Here is a 17310-nt window from a genome sequence, read left to right as displayed (position 1 = left end):
TACATACACTACATTTTAAAATACAGCATGAAAGAGGCGGGACATCTCTAAGCGACGGACCAATCAGACAGCACAGGCAGTATGAGAAAAATAAAGAGCTTTCTGAACATTAAAGCAGGGAGACATGTCCCAGGAGAGAGACTACACACTGATATGCAACCTGAAAATGAGCAGAATGTGTCCCCTTAAATATTAGGAATACTTGTTTCCTCATTACATAAACCTCCCAAATCCTGCTGATTACATTATTTTACAGGTGATAATTATTCATTTGAACAGAACACACTTTTAGAGTAACCCTCCCTCTGACATTTGAACGTGTTTATGACCAGAAGCAGTTTACAAACCTTCCTCAACCTTTTCCTTGTTTCTTTACATTTCTCCTTTTGTGTACTAAAGCGTGAGCTAACACACACACACACACACACACACACACACACACACACACACACACACACACACACACACACACACACACACACACACACACACACACACACACACACACACACTTCTCTGCATTAATAAGCCTCGGGGCAACCTCTCACTGCCCTTAGAATAAAGCTGCTTTCTCATTGGCTCTTCTTTACTCCACGTCTGACGCTTCCTCTGAAGTCACTACGCATCACACGTCCTCGCCCTGCTCATGACGCAGTCTGCTCTTCCTCCTGGGCGTCTGCCCCCCTCCCTGGCTGTTCTGGATGAGACGCCTCCCTCCGACTGCCCCTCTGATCCTCTTATCAGCGAGTAAGCGGCCAAGATGGATGTTGTAAACCAGGTAAGGCTTTTCGGGGGGAAATCATATATTTCATTACTGTATTTTCTCTATAGATGATTCTTGTTCATTCTGCATTATTTTTCCTCTATCGTGCGCTATCAGTAGGATGTTTTTTCGGCCACAGATGCTCGACCTTTATCGTTTTTCATCTCAGAGCTCTCGATGAGTCGGAATTGTGGTTTATGCATTGATGTAGAAATGGCTGCACGACGGTGTCATTTTTCCTCCTCTTAATCTGCAGCTATAATGGACTGGCCTAATCTCAGTAACACCACCATCACCAAAAAAAATAATGTGTAGGATGAGCAGAGATTTCTGCAGCAATTACATTTAGCTTTTATAGGATGTGGCCTCCACCGGGATTCATCCTGCTTATTGATTTAGGTTGTGTCAATTAGCATGCTGCTGCTAAGAAATACATGATTCATTTCTAAGGCAGGCCCTTATGTCGGTTTGTGTCGGTGTAAGTGTGTGTGTGTGTGTGTGTGTGTGTGTGTGTGTGGGCTCGGACAGCCGCAGTATAGGCCGCACGACATAATAGAAGCTCTGTGACAAAGAGGGGCATCAGTGTGAGAGAAGGGGAAAAGAAACATGCATTTTCTGAGGATGCGTCATCTGTTTAATATGGATGCTGGAAGATGATGAAGAGTGGCAGAGAAACCATCATCTCTGCTGCGGCCATTTATGGATACACACACACACACACACACACACACACACACACACACACACACACACACACACACACACACACACACACACACACACACACACCGCCTTCTTCTTCCTCCTGTTCTTCTTCTTTGCGGTGTCGCATCACCTGCGCAAAAAAAGCATCCTCCTGTTTGTGGCAGATTACGCGAGATCTGCCCGTTAATTGATATTTGAAAAAAAGGAGAAGACCGCTGTGAAGTGTGCATCGTGACAGCACAGAGAAAACAGGTTAATCAGCTTTAGTGTAATGGTAATGCTGCCAGGAGCTCTCTCACACACACGCACGCACGCACGCGCGCGCACACACACACACACACAGTCAGAGCGTTTGGTGCCAATATTATAAAGGTGGTATTGTAGTCAGTGCCATAAAGGGGGGGCAATATGAATCTAAAAGTGTCCCTAAAAACCAAAGATATCACATTTTTATACAACTTCCTGTGAACTATCCAGATCCTACATTAAGCCTCATATGTTTATTTTAAAATACATAATATTGTACAATGTGCACATTTTTACTTGTGTGTTTGCACAGGTATTTATATTTTATTTTATTGATTTTTTTTAGATGTTTCTCCAGCATTTCGGATTTGTGTAAATATTAAAATTGTATTTTATTTAATATTTTATTGGATATTTTACTTTAAACCTCCTCTATTATAAAAATATTATTATTTATCTTATTTTATTTATTTATTGCGCATTATTTCTTTAATTTCATTTACTCAATTTTCTAATATATATATTTCTTACTACACAATGGAGTCAGAAAACCCAACCTCCCCGGGGGATAAAACCGTATTTTCTGCTTCTGATTCAAAGCATTACATTGTAATCACTTGATGCACTAATTACAATTTGTTGTGCCTCTTTAAATTGAGAACATGCCCTTTTTTTTCAGACAACAATGACAAAGTGTACCCCACCTTTGTGTATTTATTGCTTTCACTGATTGTTGGTGTAGCTGCACGCTGAGTCACATATTTGCTTATCAGGCAGCCTGAGGGCTTTACTATGGTAATGAGGGTCCTGGTTTTAGTCATCGAGAGCAGCTGGGTGAAAAATTAAAAATGAACTTAAACTAATGGCTGGTTTTATTTGGTGTCTTTTGGCAGCTGGTGGCCCAAGGGCAGTTCACTATACTGAAACAACCTCTGGGATTTATCAAAGTTCTACAATGGGTAAGTGCACTTCTTATTATTCCATACATTTCCCATTATAGCTACAAAGAAATCACAGAACAGGGAAATGTGTTTGTTGAACCTTTGTGTAGAAATGCTCACACACAATCAAACATCCTATTTATTATCAATTATTGGAATAATTCTTGCATTTGAGTTGAATTAGACATTTACCAAGAGAGACTGTTCCCTTTATTTACCATCAATTGAAAACCAAGCATGTAGTATCTGTGTTTCCTTCTGTATTCACAAGTCATTTCATTATTTGGTTGTTGTTAACTCGCCAGGATTTTCCTCCTGTGTGTGCCGATGTGGGCCTGACCTTAGAAAAATGATCAAACGTGGACAATGTTTGATGAGTGTATTATCTGCTCTAGCTTTTTGAACACAAATATGGTAATGATAACATACATTTTTGGGATAGAGACCCTCCTATCCACAATAAAGTCTGTGCACACAGATCTTCCTCAGTGAAAACCTGCTAATACATAGTTTATTAATGCATAGTTTATGGGATGGTGGTTTAATAGGGCTAAAGATGACTACATCTAAAAATGCAATGGAGTTATTTTGAGTAAATTGTTTTATAAAAGCAAATTTAATGTATATTTGTATTGTCGTTTTGTTCATTAACTAGGGTTGACAATACCATCCATTCCAAGGCTTATGAGCAGCATGCATGCCATTTTCTACACAGTTATGGTCGAAATAATGGTCCAAAATAATGTGAAATTGCATATTTTAATTGACTTCCTTGCGGAAAACCCTCTACTAATAATGTGCCTCTTAGTTTTCCACAAACCTTTTGAAGCATTTTATTTTCAATGCTAAAGAACCTAAGATCTTCTTGGAGAACAACCCTCAAACCCAGCACCACGTACAGTTTGTGCATCTTGGTTTTGCACAAACTTGCAAATAATGTCAAATATTCATCAATTTTTGACCCAAAAACACATCTTTTATAACAAAAACAAACACTTAAACCTTAAATACTACAGGCTGAATACAAACATGAAACCACATACAGTTCCTGTTGTTAGCAGTAAATAACCTTAGTGTGTCCTTTGCTGACAGATTTGTGACCTTCTGTCCCCAGAGGTCATAAAGCTGCACAGGGATTAACAATGGAAGTGACTCCACGCTCAGAAACAGCAGTTTACCGCCATTTACTTTCTCTTGAAACAGACCAGGAGCTCACCGTATATAATTACTCTCCTCAATATATTGCTTTGAACTGTGACGAGTGTGTCCTGATGATGTGACAGGAGACTCCAGCAGGAAGTGTTTCATCACTTCTTTAGAAACAGTCGGAAAGAGTAGGAAAACGATTTAAAATTCCACTTTCTCCTCCTCCTCTTACTCGTTCTCCTCCGAGGACGTGACCTCTGCATGCAGCACTCATTACCTCCACCAGAGGGTACAGACAGAAAGCTATAAAACAATTCAGCTGAAATCCTACGTAAAAGATCAGAATTAAATTCGTTTTGGTGGGATTTCAATAGAAGAAGGGTTACTGAAGACATGAAGTAGCGACGATGTATCTCTGAATAGACATATATTTAAATGACAAGGATCAATTAATCAATTAAGGGCTTTTAGTAATGACGTAATTTGTCAGATACTCTGAGTTTTCCTATACTTTTTTCTTTATTTACCAATTTATGAATACACATGTTAAGAAATTGGAGAAAGTAGAAAGACAACAACAGATTTAATTGATTAACAAAGTAGTAAAAGGAACGGATAAAAAAAACGTGGTTCAGCATGTGGTAAAACCCAAACACATTTAGTAGAAGTAACTAGTAAAGTACAAAAGGTTGTGGCTAGGAACAAACGTAGGGTGTGAGCGGTTCGAGTTTGGATGCATTTCAAAATCAATTACTCACTTTTTTTAATGATTGATTTATTGTCATTTTTCAAGCTAAATGAGAAGCTAACACCCTGTGTCCAGCGTCTCCAATCTGAGGATTTACTGTCTTCCTTTGTCGTAAACTCAAGCTGATTATCTCCGGTGTTGTTCTGTTGGCGCTCAAAACTACGATATGATGCCTGAACGTGGGCGGAAACTGGGATGGGTATTTATTTTCACTACATATTACAGCAAAAGATCCGTTGATTAATGCAAAACAATAACACTTTGCAATTCTGAAGCATTTTTAGCATAAGAAAGGACAAATATTTAGAAACATGCAATAAATAAAGCTTAAAATGATCCTCAGATTAATGTTTAATGCAATATCTGTTAGTTCCAGCACAGAGTATGTATAGGCATCTTTTAGATGAGCAGACATTCAGAGTATTTTCCCACAGTCTCAGATATTCCATTCATAATTTCAGTCATTTTTTGTGATGTGAGGATCTGCTGTGTTTCCGTCGTGTAGGATTCTTCACTAACTACCGTTGGCTTTTTGAGCGATGCTCTAACAACACAAGCTGTGTTCGAGGTCACCTTGAGCTTTTTTCTGACATTAAATCAACCTTTCGAGCTGAAAAGTGAAGCCTATGAGAAATGTCCTTGAACTTGCATCGTTTCCAATGGCCAGCAGGGGGCGACACCATCACTCGATTGTATAGAAGTCTATGACAAAATGAGTCTATACTTCTCACTTGATTTAGTAATCAGTAAACATTTCCCTGGTGAGTTTATGGTCTCAATATCTAGTTACAAGTCTCCTTCAACACATCATGGTGTTTGATTAGTGAATTATGGTTCAATTTGGGGTCAAAATAGACGATAAAGCAAAGTATGCAATAGGGCGGGGCTACGTTGTGATTGACAGGTTGCTACCACAGCGTTGTCTAGTTGTTGTGTGTGTTTTCGTCTTAGCATTCAAAGTGTGTTTTCGCTTAATGAACGCTAATTGTAATATGCCTATACATTTTAAGCTTTCAGTTGTATGCTCCTGTATGGTCTTTGCATTTTATAGACAAAATAATAAGTAGATTAAGTAAATAATTGGCGGAATAGATCACTTAGCAGCCTTAATCCTTCTAATTATACAAAATGTAAGATGTAATATACAGAAAAGCTCATTGTTGGGAGTAAAAATCCTTAGTCCTAAGCTCCTCAACACAATGCAACATACAATATACTTAAGACTTAAAGGAAAATACAGTAAAACGTCTAATAAATGAGTGCAAATGACATAAGAGTGCAGGTAAAGTGCAGGAATAAGCACATGCAAAGAATGACATAAACAGGAATGTAAACGTACACTGTGTACAGTAGAATAAAACCCTTCATATTTTAAATATATATATAAATATGCGGACTATCAATACATTTTAAGAGGGTAAATTAGAAGGATATTCAGGAGGAGGATGCCCATATCTGTTAGCTATACCCCTGCTCTACATACAGTCAGTTCAAGACAAGAAATAGTGTAATTAAATTGTTGATTTGACATTTTGGTGCAAGTCAAATGCAGGGTTCAATGATTAAATCCTATACAAGGATATGAACACCACATTCCTGCATGCAGAGTAATAAAGAATACATTTGGGAGGATATATAGAAGGAATTAGAGAAGGGGTGATCCCTTCCTGCAGATGGCTCTCATAACTGTAAGCTAAAGCCCTGGCCAACAAACAGTACAATGCAGTTAAGACTGCACTGAAATAGTGCAATTAATATTTAGCAAATTACCTATTGGTGCATGTTAAATGCAGGGATAAGTTATCCATGTGCACGTACAGTCGAATTAAACACCATACAGTGGAGTAAATCCAGTACATATTGTACATATTTAGATGTAATCATTGAGTTCCTACACGCAAAGTAATAGAGAATACATTTTGTCAGGGTATATAACTCCCATGGCGGTCAGCTACACCCGTTTGCTACACCCCTGCTCCTCCTCAGCACGAGCCACAGACTGTATGTTTAAACGTGAGTAGGCTCTGCTGCCGATTTATCAGAGAGGCACGAGTGTGCTGCATGATTCTGAACTCCTTCCCTGGAGCAGAGTGAGTGTGCCAGCGCCTCCTCCAATCAGGAGGCTCGCTCCGGAGGCCGTGAATCATCTGCTGCCGTCAGACGGGAGGAGGAGCTGCTCCCTCTCTCTCTGGATTAATATGGAAACACACACACACACACACACACACACACACACACACACACACACACACACACACACACACACACACACACACAGGAGGAGAGAGGATCCTCCCTCCATTACAGGCTGCAAGAAGAGATGCTTCAGTGTAGTGGATAACAACCTTTAATGCCGGCAGTACGCGCTGATTCTTTTAAATGTGTTTATATTTATAGAGGTAGACAGAGGAGGTCAGAGTAGATCACTTCCTTTTATAAAAATCATAAATCCAGAAATTGGGTTTCATGCCAGTTGCTAAAGATCCCCCCCAAAAAACAATACATAAATGAATTTTAAAAATATGAAATAAACCTAATATGTAAAAGTAAGAATGTGCAACAACAAAAGAATATATTTATTCCAACAAGTTATAGAAAAGAAATCCAATAAAAAATGTAATAAAAGTATTTATTTATTACAAAATAATTAACATAAAATCAAATGATTTGTATTAAAATCAAAAATGTGCTAAAATAAGATTAAATATAATAGATTTTAATAATAAGAGATGATTTTACAAAAGTCTTATGAGATTAAACACATTTTAAAAAATGCAAGAAGGATATAAAATAAAATAGAATAAAAATATTAAAACTGACAGAAATGAAGTAAAGATGTGCACATCGAATTTCAACATATCTATATGTTGAAATTCTGTGGCTCTGGCGAAAGTGCTGACGATGCTGATGTTTGATGGATGTTGTAAGATATAGAGCTCCAGATAAACCACAGACTAAGCTACAGGAGGGACGCTGGAGTTCCTCATTCTGCACACACACATGTTTCTCTAGAGCCTCTGCTGTTCTGGTCTCTAATGGGAGATGAAGATGAAGACTTGTTAGTTTTGTCGTAGCTCGGGGAGCTTTCTGTTCAGACGCTCGTGTGCGTTGCTGCAGGGCGTCTGCTGCAGGCGCACAGCTTGTGTTTACTCTTTGTGCTCTTGGCTCCATGTCGGCACACACGGAGGTGCTAAACCTCCTACGACGAAGGATTCATGTTGTGTAAGAACCAGTAAATCTTAACAGAATAGGAAAACTTGAGAGATTGCTTAATATCATCCCAGAATATTCCCCTAAGCAAGACACACAGATACATTTATCAATACAGAAAAATCACTATTGGCTGATTAATGCAGTACAGAATGACCACAGACACTATTTTCAACTGTGATATGTGAGAAAATAATCCTTCAAAAATCAATAATCCACGTCCACAAATCTTACTGGTATCCTTTTATGTTGGGAGGAACATATCATTCATTTTATTTGTTCATCAAAACAAGAAATGCTGAATAAAGTGCTCCACAGTAAGGGGAACCTGACATAAAAATGAACATAAAAAAACAGGGAAAGAAAAGAGAATTAATGGAAAATAAAATTGTTGATGTAAAAATATGATTTGAAAAAATATATATTTAAAAATTAATTAAAATAAAATGGAAAACATAATTAAAGAAGAAATAGAGAAAATAAAATGAGAAAACTTAAAATGTTGATTCTTTTTTGCAGCATAAAGAGAAACTGAAGCCGCATCATTAAAACGTCTCCATGCATTATCCTCTTCCTTTATTTCATACATCAGTAGTGGGAATAAAAAAGACACTGACACACACACACACACACACACACACACACACACACACACACACACACACACACACACACACACACACACACACACACACACACACACACACACACAGATATTGTGTGAAAACCGTCCTCTGCCTCCTCGCTGTGTGATGCTGCCAGCACAGTTTCCATGGCACCCAACACTCTGCGTGCCACCATTTCTTTTCTCTCCTTCCTCCCCCATCACTCCCGCCATCCCTCCTCCATCACTCCTCCACACCCCCTCCATCCCTCCCCCCTATCACTCCTCCTTCCTCTCATCTGTCACCGTAAAGTAACTCTTAATTGTGAGAAGGCGCCTCTCATTCAGATGCTGCTGTTTTCTTAGAAATGCTAACGTCTGCTTCGTCCTCCATCTTTGCTTCAGACTGAAATCTCTCCACTATTATTGGATGGATTGTTGTGGAATTTAGAACACACATTCATGTCTAAATCAGGATTAAATGTAATGAATGTGGGGATCCCTAAACTATATCTAGTGCCACCATCAGGTCAACACGTTTGCTTTAATACCTGCAGAACTAATGGCACGTAGCATCAGTGCTAATTAGCAAAATGAGCATGCTAACAGGCTAAACCAATAAGATAGACTGTCTTTCTTTGCTTCAATTACAATTAAACACAGACATTACAGCATACATGATGATGTCTACATTCAAATGTAATTTAAATCAGGCGCTGTATTCGGAGCTATGACCAGAAGCTGATTACTCGCTGTAAACAAACATCTGTAGCCACTGTTTTCAAGAGGCTAACATTTGGTATGAAATGATTTGTGTGTCTATCAGAGCAGACTGGGCTCTGGTTTCAGACAGAGGTTTGAAAGAGGTGCTGCAGCACAGGCAGGAGGAGAAGAATAAAGACATTAAAGCATGAAGACATGTCACAGTAGAGACACAAAATACTGATATCAGACCTTAAATCCTTCATATTGATCCCTCTCATGAAATCCTAACCTCTAACATTCTCAGAGGAGTAATAAATAATATCTAGGAGCTCTCCAACCTTTGAAAGTCATTAGAAAAAATGAAAACAGACCCTGTAGTGCCATAACACATTTAGACTAATCAGAAAAAGATGGATTGCATGATTTATTTTAGGGTAAAATGTGCACACTGTGTGAAGGATTGTGCCGACTCTGCAGATGTGAAGCGCTGCACATGCTGCAGGTATTCATGTACGCACAGCTGCTGCTGGTGCTGCATTACAGCCTGTTATTGTGTTTCAGAGTTTTAAAGAGAAAGAGATACAGTAAAAACACAACTCACATGTGCATTAAGAGCGACACTTCCTGGTTTTTGGTGTGCAATTGGTAAAAATGTAATGAAGCTTTAATATTTATAAGATTTGAGAGTCCATCGCTCCAGGTTTTTGATAATCATGTAGAAATGATTCTGGTTGGATTTCAACTCAAAAGCTTGTATATGTGCATTTTCTCTTAGCTTTACATTTAAAATGCATTCTTTTCATAACCATTTCTCTGCTGCCCCTTTCATCACATCTACAGACATTTGCATTGCTTATTAAAACCTGTTAATTAGTCCTCTGCCAACAAGGAGGTGTTGGGAGAGGACACTTGGAAAAAAAGTGTGAAGAGGGTAAAAACATTGACTTATAGATATCACATTGAAAGTCTCACCGTTGATTACTGACACCAAGAGAATATCTTTTTGTATTACAAGTTTTCTGAGTGTGTGTATTTAAACATTATGGCGTTATGTTATGAATATATGCTAATTTGCTAACATTTCGAGCACAGAGTTATGAACATGATAATGGCAGGTTGAAAATTGTTGATTATTTTGTTGACGTAAGAGTTAAAGATTTTTACAGAGGATATCTCTGTGATTTATAAAATCCAAACTGCCATAAAAACACATCTTCAAATGAAATCCTTCAGGAAAGAAGAGGAAGAGTAAAGCGATGACAATGAGGCTCGGTGTGTAAATCCAACAACAAGCCTCAGCGAGATTACTGTAAATAGTTTAGTGTGAAGCAGGAACCGCAAGCTGTGCCTTTGTGTGTGTGTGTGTGTGTGTGTGTGTGTGTGTGTGTGTGTGTAGGGGTGTGGCAGTGTGTGTGTGTGTTGTGACTGGATGTCTTGTATACTCGGTGGCAGATGGTGGAGCACCTCCGTCAGATTAATAGCTGGATTTTCCCCCAATCGGATCTGCTCACAGCGCACAGGGAGGGAGCGGTAAAAATAGTCTGCCGTGTCTAATCTCCTGTGTGTGTGTGTGTGTGTGTGTGTGTGTGTGTGTGTGTGTGTGCTTGAGAGAGAGAGAGAGAGAGAGAGAGAGAGAGAGAGAGTTTATCCCAAAACAATGTCTGTTATGCTGTATACGTCAATGTAACTACAGTACAAACACAGGACTGATATTATTATTATTATTGTTGTTGCCTTGTTAGGTAAAGCAATAAAGTAGGAAATGAATAAATAACAATATTTAATTCAGTTAAAACCCAGTAAGTTATATAAAGATATATATAAAGAATAATTCATTAACTATAACTAATTACAATTAGAGCTTCATAACACATTAATGCATAACTAAATAAATACAGAATGTAAACTAGTTTAAATAAATAACATTAAATAGTTTAAATAAATAACACTAAATAGTTTAAATAAATAACATTAAATAGTTTAAATAAATAACACTAAATAGTTTAAATAAATAACACTAAATAGTTTAAATAAATAACACTAAATAGTTTAAATAAATAACATTAAATAGTTTAAATAAATAACACTAAATAGTTTAAATAAATAACACTAAATAGTTTAAATAAATAACACTAAATAGTTTAAATAAATAACATTAAATAGTTTAAATAAATAACATTAAATAGTTTAAATAAATAACATTAAATAGTTTAAATAAATAACACTAAATAGTTTAAATAAATAGAATTAAATAGTTTAAATAAATAACATTAAATAGTTTAAATAAATAACATTAAATAGTTTAAATAAATAACATTAAATAGTTTAAATAAATAACACTAAATACTTTATTCGGAAATGTGCCCTATGCTTCACTTTTGGTACTTTTACTATATGTTGTAGCTATTACCTTTGTGCTTTCAATAGAGAAGCATGTTTTTATGTAGGACTTTAACTTGTGGTGGAGTATTTTCACAGTGTGGTATTACTACTTACTTAAAGTATCTAAATACTTCTTCCATCTCTGTGTTTACTCAACAACGGGAAGTGGAAACTAACCCTAAATTGATGCACAATCATTGTTATACAACCAAATACTAACACTATGAAACATCCCCAGGAAACCAAGTGTGGGTGTAACCATGGCAACAGGCATTTATTCTGTGCTGCGATTGGTCGATCGGTCTGCAGCCGTGTGTCTCTGCAGCTCTGTGTAGTGTACATGGAGACATACACACAAACTAATGGCAATAATACAGATTTGATTTATTATTCAGCAATATTATTTTGATATTTATTTGTTATTGATATCATTTTTATATTTTGTCCTTTGGAGTACATTTCATATTTATTAGTTATCCAATGAACCTGTTTTTGCATACTCCATGAAAATGTGATTTAAAATGTGTGTTTTCTTAAATTCTTACTGAGTTTTTGTCTCCTTTCTTTTGTCTCCTGAAGATCTTTGCAATCTTCGCCTTCTCGACATGCGGCAGCTACTCCGGCATGTTCAAGATGAGCGTGGAGTGTGAAACCCGGTCGGAGAGCGACCTCGGGATAGAAGTAGAATTTGAATATCCGTTCAGGTGCGTCTCAAAACTCTCTTTCATTTGTGATGAAAGGAATAAAAAGTGACCTACATCTGAGAACTGTATTTCCATGTTTGTCTCTCTCTTATTTTCTGCCTTTGTTTCTGTTCCCAGGCTCCACCAGGTGTACTTCGACGCCCCCACCTGTAAGGGAGGGAACCCCGAGCGCATCTTCCTGAACGGGGACTACTCTTCCTCTGCCGAGTTCTTCGTCACCATCGGTGTCTTCTCCTTCCTCTACTCCATGGCCAGCCTCTTTGTGTACTGCTTCGTCCTGGAGAAGTACCGCGAAAACTGCAAGGGGCCCCAGATCGTGAGTCCCCTTACTCCTAATACACTTTAAGATATAATTACTTTTACTTGTAGTGGAGCTTTACTTCTTCCACCTCTGGATACTGTTAACGTTCTATTCTTTCTGGCTGTCTCGCAGGACTTTGTGGTGTCAGCAGTGTTTGCCTTCATGTGGCTGGTCTCCTCATGCGCTTGGGCTAAGGGTTTGTCGGACGTGAAAACATCCACCGATCCGGAGCGGGTCATCAGTCTCATCGCCGCCTGCGAAGAACCGGAGAACAGCTGCCGTGAAGTCAACGACCCCAAAGTGTCCGGCCTCAACACCTCTGTGGTACGTCAGCGCTAAACAAAACTAGAGTAGCTTTATGGAGAGCTGCAGGAACGAGTCCTAAAACCCTGGAATGACTCAGCATTTTAGAACTTTATAAAGTATACCAAGTTTCAGACTCTTTCCTTCACCCCTCTTTTGTCCATACGACTATAAATCCTTTGAGTCTTGAGTCTGGAGACCTGAGACAGTAAACCTTCCCTCCCTGCACCCCCCCTAGGCTTTCGGCTTCATCAACCTGATCCTGTGGATAGGAAACCTGTGGTTCGTGTTCAAGGAGACCGGCTGGTTGGCTGCCTTCGGCGGAACATACGTCCCGTCTCAGGAGAAGCAGCCCGCCCCCGACTCCTTCGCCCAGGAAGGCTACGCCCAGCAGGAACCCTACGCCAGCTCCCAGGGAGGCTACCAGCCCGAGTACGGCCAGCAGGGCTACAACGAGGAGGGCGGGTACAGCCAAGGCTATGAGCAGCAGCCCACCTCCTTCTCCAATCAGATGTGAGCCCGTCCCACCACACCTCAGCGGCAGGATGGTGAGTGGAAACATGATCGATCTCAAACTTATGTTAGGATTTCAAGGATCCTAAGAGAGGGGTGCAGGGTTTTTAAAGATGACCCAGAACAAACCAGGGACATTTTCATCTCACACCTTAGACTCATTTCCTTTCTGATGAACATACAATTGTATTTTCCTTTAAAGAAAATTGTTGACTAAAGTTCTTACGAAGCATTATTTTAAAACTGCAATCATTGCATCTCCTGAAAACCTCGGAGAAAAACGTGTTTAGAAGAAGCTCATCTTTATATTACATATTTTAGAGCATTTCAGGTGTTGCTAAAGCTAAATTGAGAAACTCCTAGAAAGAACTTAGGCCAATAAGAATCGCCCGATAATTGGTGGGATGAGCTCCCCATTGACATCAGGACAGATGCTAAGTGTAGACCCACCTGATTGCTTGTACCTTGGCCATTAAACCCCCCCAAAAATATAATGACGGGTAAAAAATGTGCACGAAAACATCTGTCTTTTTCTAACCCTTTTGTCTTTATGGTCTAAAAGCAATACAAGCTAAATGTAATGCAATATCTCCCTCTCTCTCCCCCCTCTCTTCCTCCCCCCTTCAGGGTGACCTTGTGTTTCTGGAGTGGCTCTGGACCCCCGCCTGCGTTTCCACACTCCTTTGTGTGTCTGTTTGTGTATCTGTGAGTGACAGGCGGAGGGGGGGTGGGGGGGGGGGGCACCACGGGAGGGGGATGGGGGGTGTGGGGGGGTGGTTGTTATAATATGATGTTTATTCTCGTGACGTATTTAACTGTAGAAGACAACACGGGGTTGTCTGTTTGGTTATAACGAGAAGAACTTGAATACAAATACCAAAACATTGGAACGTTTAAAGAGAAATCTTGTAATGGGAAAAGACTGGGAGGGGGGGCGGGGAAATTGTAGTAATATTAAACTTGGGAGAATGTATTTGTCTGTGCTGTGTAAATATCAACATGCTGATATATATGATTATATGTACACAGTTGAATAATGGTGCACTCCATAAAAGTTGTTATACAACAAATGTTGAGCACAGAGTTATTCAATTGCATTTACTTTGGTTCTGTTTAGGAGCTCACATAGTTTAGCCTTTGCCCTTCAAATATCCCCTTAAATTAATCATAAAGAAATCATTCATTCATCTCAGAACGTCTTCTGATTTAATCACTGACAGGATTCAAGAAAACAAGGGGCGAAGGCTGCAAGAAAACCTGAATTTAATCAAAAGTGAGCGGAGTGATTTATGGTAACAGCAGTGAGTAGATGATAGAAGTAGGTCGTTTTATTTTACGTTTTTATATATATTTTTCCATCAAATATCACTATCAAATGACCTGACATATAAGATCAAAAAGTTGCATAATAATAATAATAATTTAGTGAGCATGGTAGCATCTCATCGTTGCTGTGCTGCCATAGTGTGCTATCAGTATGGACTTTGTGAACCGGGGCCGTGAACAGACTTTAGCGATGTGTGTGTTTGTTTCCTCGTTTGGGATTTATGTGATCGAGCTGTCGATGAACCCTCGTCCTGTTTTTTGATCGCCTGTGTTGACGTGTTTTCTTTTTTCTTTTCTTCCGGAAAGTTGTAAGACAGAGTCATTTAGTTTTTTAACCGGTGTTTCTATCGCACTGTAATCAGTGGCGTACACACTCACGGATATTTCAGTAAAAACACGTTGTTATTATTGTTAGAACGAGGCGGTCTGAACGATATAAAAACCTCTCCTGCATCCTCGGTCCTCCTTCATCTCCTCTCTTTCTGAAGGTGAATTTACTGCATGCATCCTTATATCCTAAAAGCATCTGTAAACATGTGAGAGGCTTTAAAGCTGCAGGAAAGTAAGAATACACGGTGAAACCCAGGGGTGGAAAAGCATATTTACTTAAGTACAATTTTGAGGTATTTTCTTCTCATTTAAAAGTGAACCTCATCAATTGTTACTTCAGTATATTTACTTTAAAGATCAAAAGCACAATGCATCTCTTAAGATTACAGCAGTAAAATAACTAGAAGAGGTACAAATGTTACAAAAAGTTAAGAAAGAAAGTCTTAAATAAATCAAATGTTGGTATCATGACTGTGTTGGTCTACAGCAGTTCAATTCAACAACAATATTCACACCAATGAGGTCATATATTAATAATAAAGCGTCACACATGAAGGCCATTTCTCTGCAGAATGACTTCTTTTACTGTTGATATTTTATGCAAATGTGGCTGGTAATACTTACGGAACTTTTACCTTTCAATTACATTCAATTTGAAGCTTTTTAAATAAAGATCTTTCACTAAAAAACATGATGCAACAAAATGATAGGTCTGAAGTGTTCCTTAAATGATGATTATTCACATATTGAGGCCATTTCTCTGCAGAATGACTGCTTCTGCTGATTTGGATAATAGGACTTTTAATGGAGTATTTTTTAACACGAATGCATTGGTACTTTTACGGAAGCATCTGAATAGCACTTCCACCTCTGGTTTAACTCGTGTTTTCCGATCCACCGTCGTCGTAGTTTCTGCACAGCAGCTCTGCTATATTCTACTCAAAGCACAAAGTGAGTGCTGCAATAATTTCCAGATTGAAACACCCGTCCTATACTGCCAGTCCTCTGCGTGGAGACCTCCAGAGACGTGTCTTGATTGGTAGTGTTTTGCTTCCACGGGATGACTTGTTGTCCATCTCTCCAGAATATATATCGATCGATGGCACAGTTTGTATCCACTCTTTCTTTGAGATGCAGAAACACCACCTCTGTTTGTTTCCTCTCTCTGTCTCTCTGTAGCTCTTATAAATATGCTGAAATGAAATATACTCTGTTGTTAGTGGTGAATGATGTCTTGTGATTATCTCTCTCTCTCTCTCTCTCTCTCTCTCTCTCTCTCTCTCTCTCTCACTCTCTCTCTCTTTACGCCTTTGGATAGTGCTGTGTTTATTGTGTATGATGTATTCATATTAGTATTATTGATAAAGATAAGTCAGAGAAAAAAAAAATATCCAAGACTCTCCAGAATTCTACTGTATTCTTATTATATGGGATCCATGTGAAACTAAATGAAATAAACTTGAAATTATTCTGTTCAAGGTTAAATCGTGTCCTTCTGTTCATAGGCTGGTGTCTGTTTGTGGGGTTGCTTGAGTTGGGTTTCGTATCATTTACAGCAAAAACAATATTTCAATCAATTGATTTGCAGGCAAATAATTGGAAATGTTTTTCTAAACAGAAATATGGAATTGATTGCTGTTTCCTTCTTCTAACAGGAGAGTATGTAATGCTTTTCTACAATTGTTATTACTAATTGAAAAAACAACCTGCAGATTTAAAGGATACTTGAAAAAGCAGCCTTAATGTTATCTTAAAAAATATCATTAATCAGTTTTAAAAACAATTATTATTATTTAGTTTGTATTTTATTATTATTGTTATAATCGATATTAATCAAATGATCAGTATTTTATTTTTTTCTTTACAAACATTTCTCAATATTTATTTGTATTTGGTTTCTTTATCTAATTATCATTATTATTAATGATCTCGCTTTGTGTACCTTTATACACATCTGTGTCTTATTATCTTTTATTTTTTTTGTTTAATTATTATTATTATATTTATTATTTATAATTATTTTGGTATATATACATTTATTTTTAAATGATTTTATTGGTTATGTTATTATTTGATCTTTTACATACATTTTTCTTATTTTTTTTCACTTTCATTATTTAATTATTATTATTGTTATGTTTGTATTTAAATATTTTAGTCTGAATACATTTATTCCTACCATTTTCTTTTTTTTATGTCATTATTATTATTTATGTATTTATTTTTGCCTGAGAAAGTAAAGCCAAAGTAGTTCCTGTTTTTGTACATCGTTTAGTTATAGTGAGGAATCTGCATAGCACCCCCTGGTGGTCGGACAGGGTATAATATTATTATTAATAATAATATTATTATGTATTATTATTATTATTATTATTATTATTAT

General features: G+C 37.8%; 1 protein-coding gene across 1 annotated transcript; it reads left to right on the top strand.

The window, feature by feature from the left end:
• Positions 1–658: 658 nt before the first annotated feature.
• On the top strand, positions 659–16371 carry LOC134870856 (synaptophysin-like). The gene is made up of 7 exons (XM_063893338.1): positions 659–778; positions 2608–2673; positions 12030–12154; positions 12272–12470; positions 12588–12779; positions 12997–13306; positions 13899–16371. The coding sequence occupies exons 1-6, from the start codon at positions 761–763 to the stop codon at positions 13273–13275; spliced, it is 879 nt and encodes a 292-aa protein (XP_063749408.1). The 5' UTR covers positions 659–760; the 3' UTR covers positions 13276–13306; positions 13899–16371.
• Positions 16372–17310: the final 939 nt, after the last annotated feature.

This window comes from Eleginops maclovinus, chromosome 1 (assembly GCF_036324505.1).
Source record: "Eleginops maclovinus isolate JMC-PN-2008 ecotype Puerto Natales chromosome 1, JC_Emac_rtc_rv5, whole genome shotgun sequence".
NCBI lineage: Eukaryota > Metazoa > Chordata > Actinopteri > Perciformes > Eleginopidae > Eleginops > Eleginops maclovinus.
The sequence above is the reverse complement of the archived record's forward strand: the minus strand, read 5'-3'. Positions and strand labels throughout refer to the sequence as shown.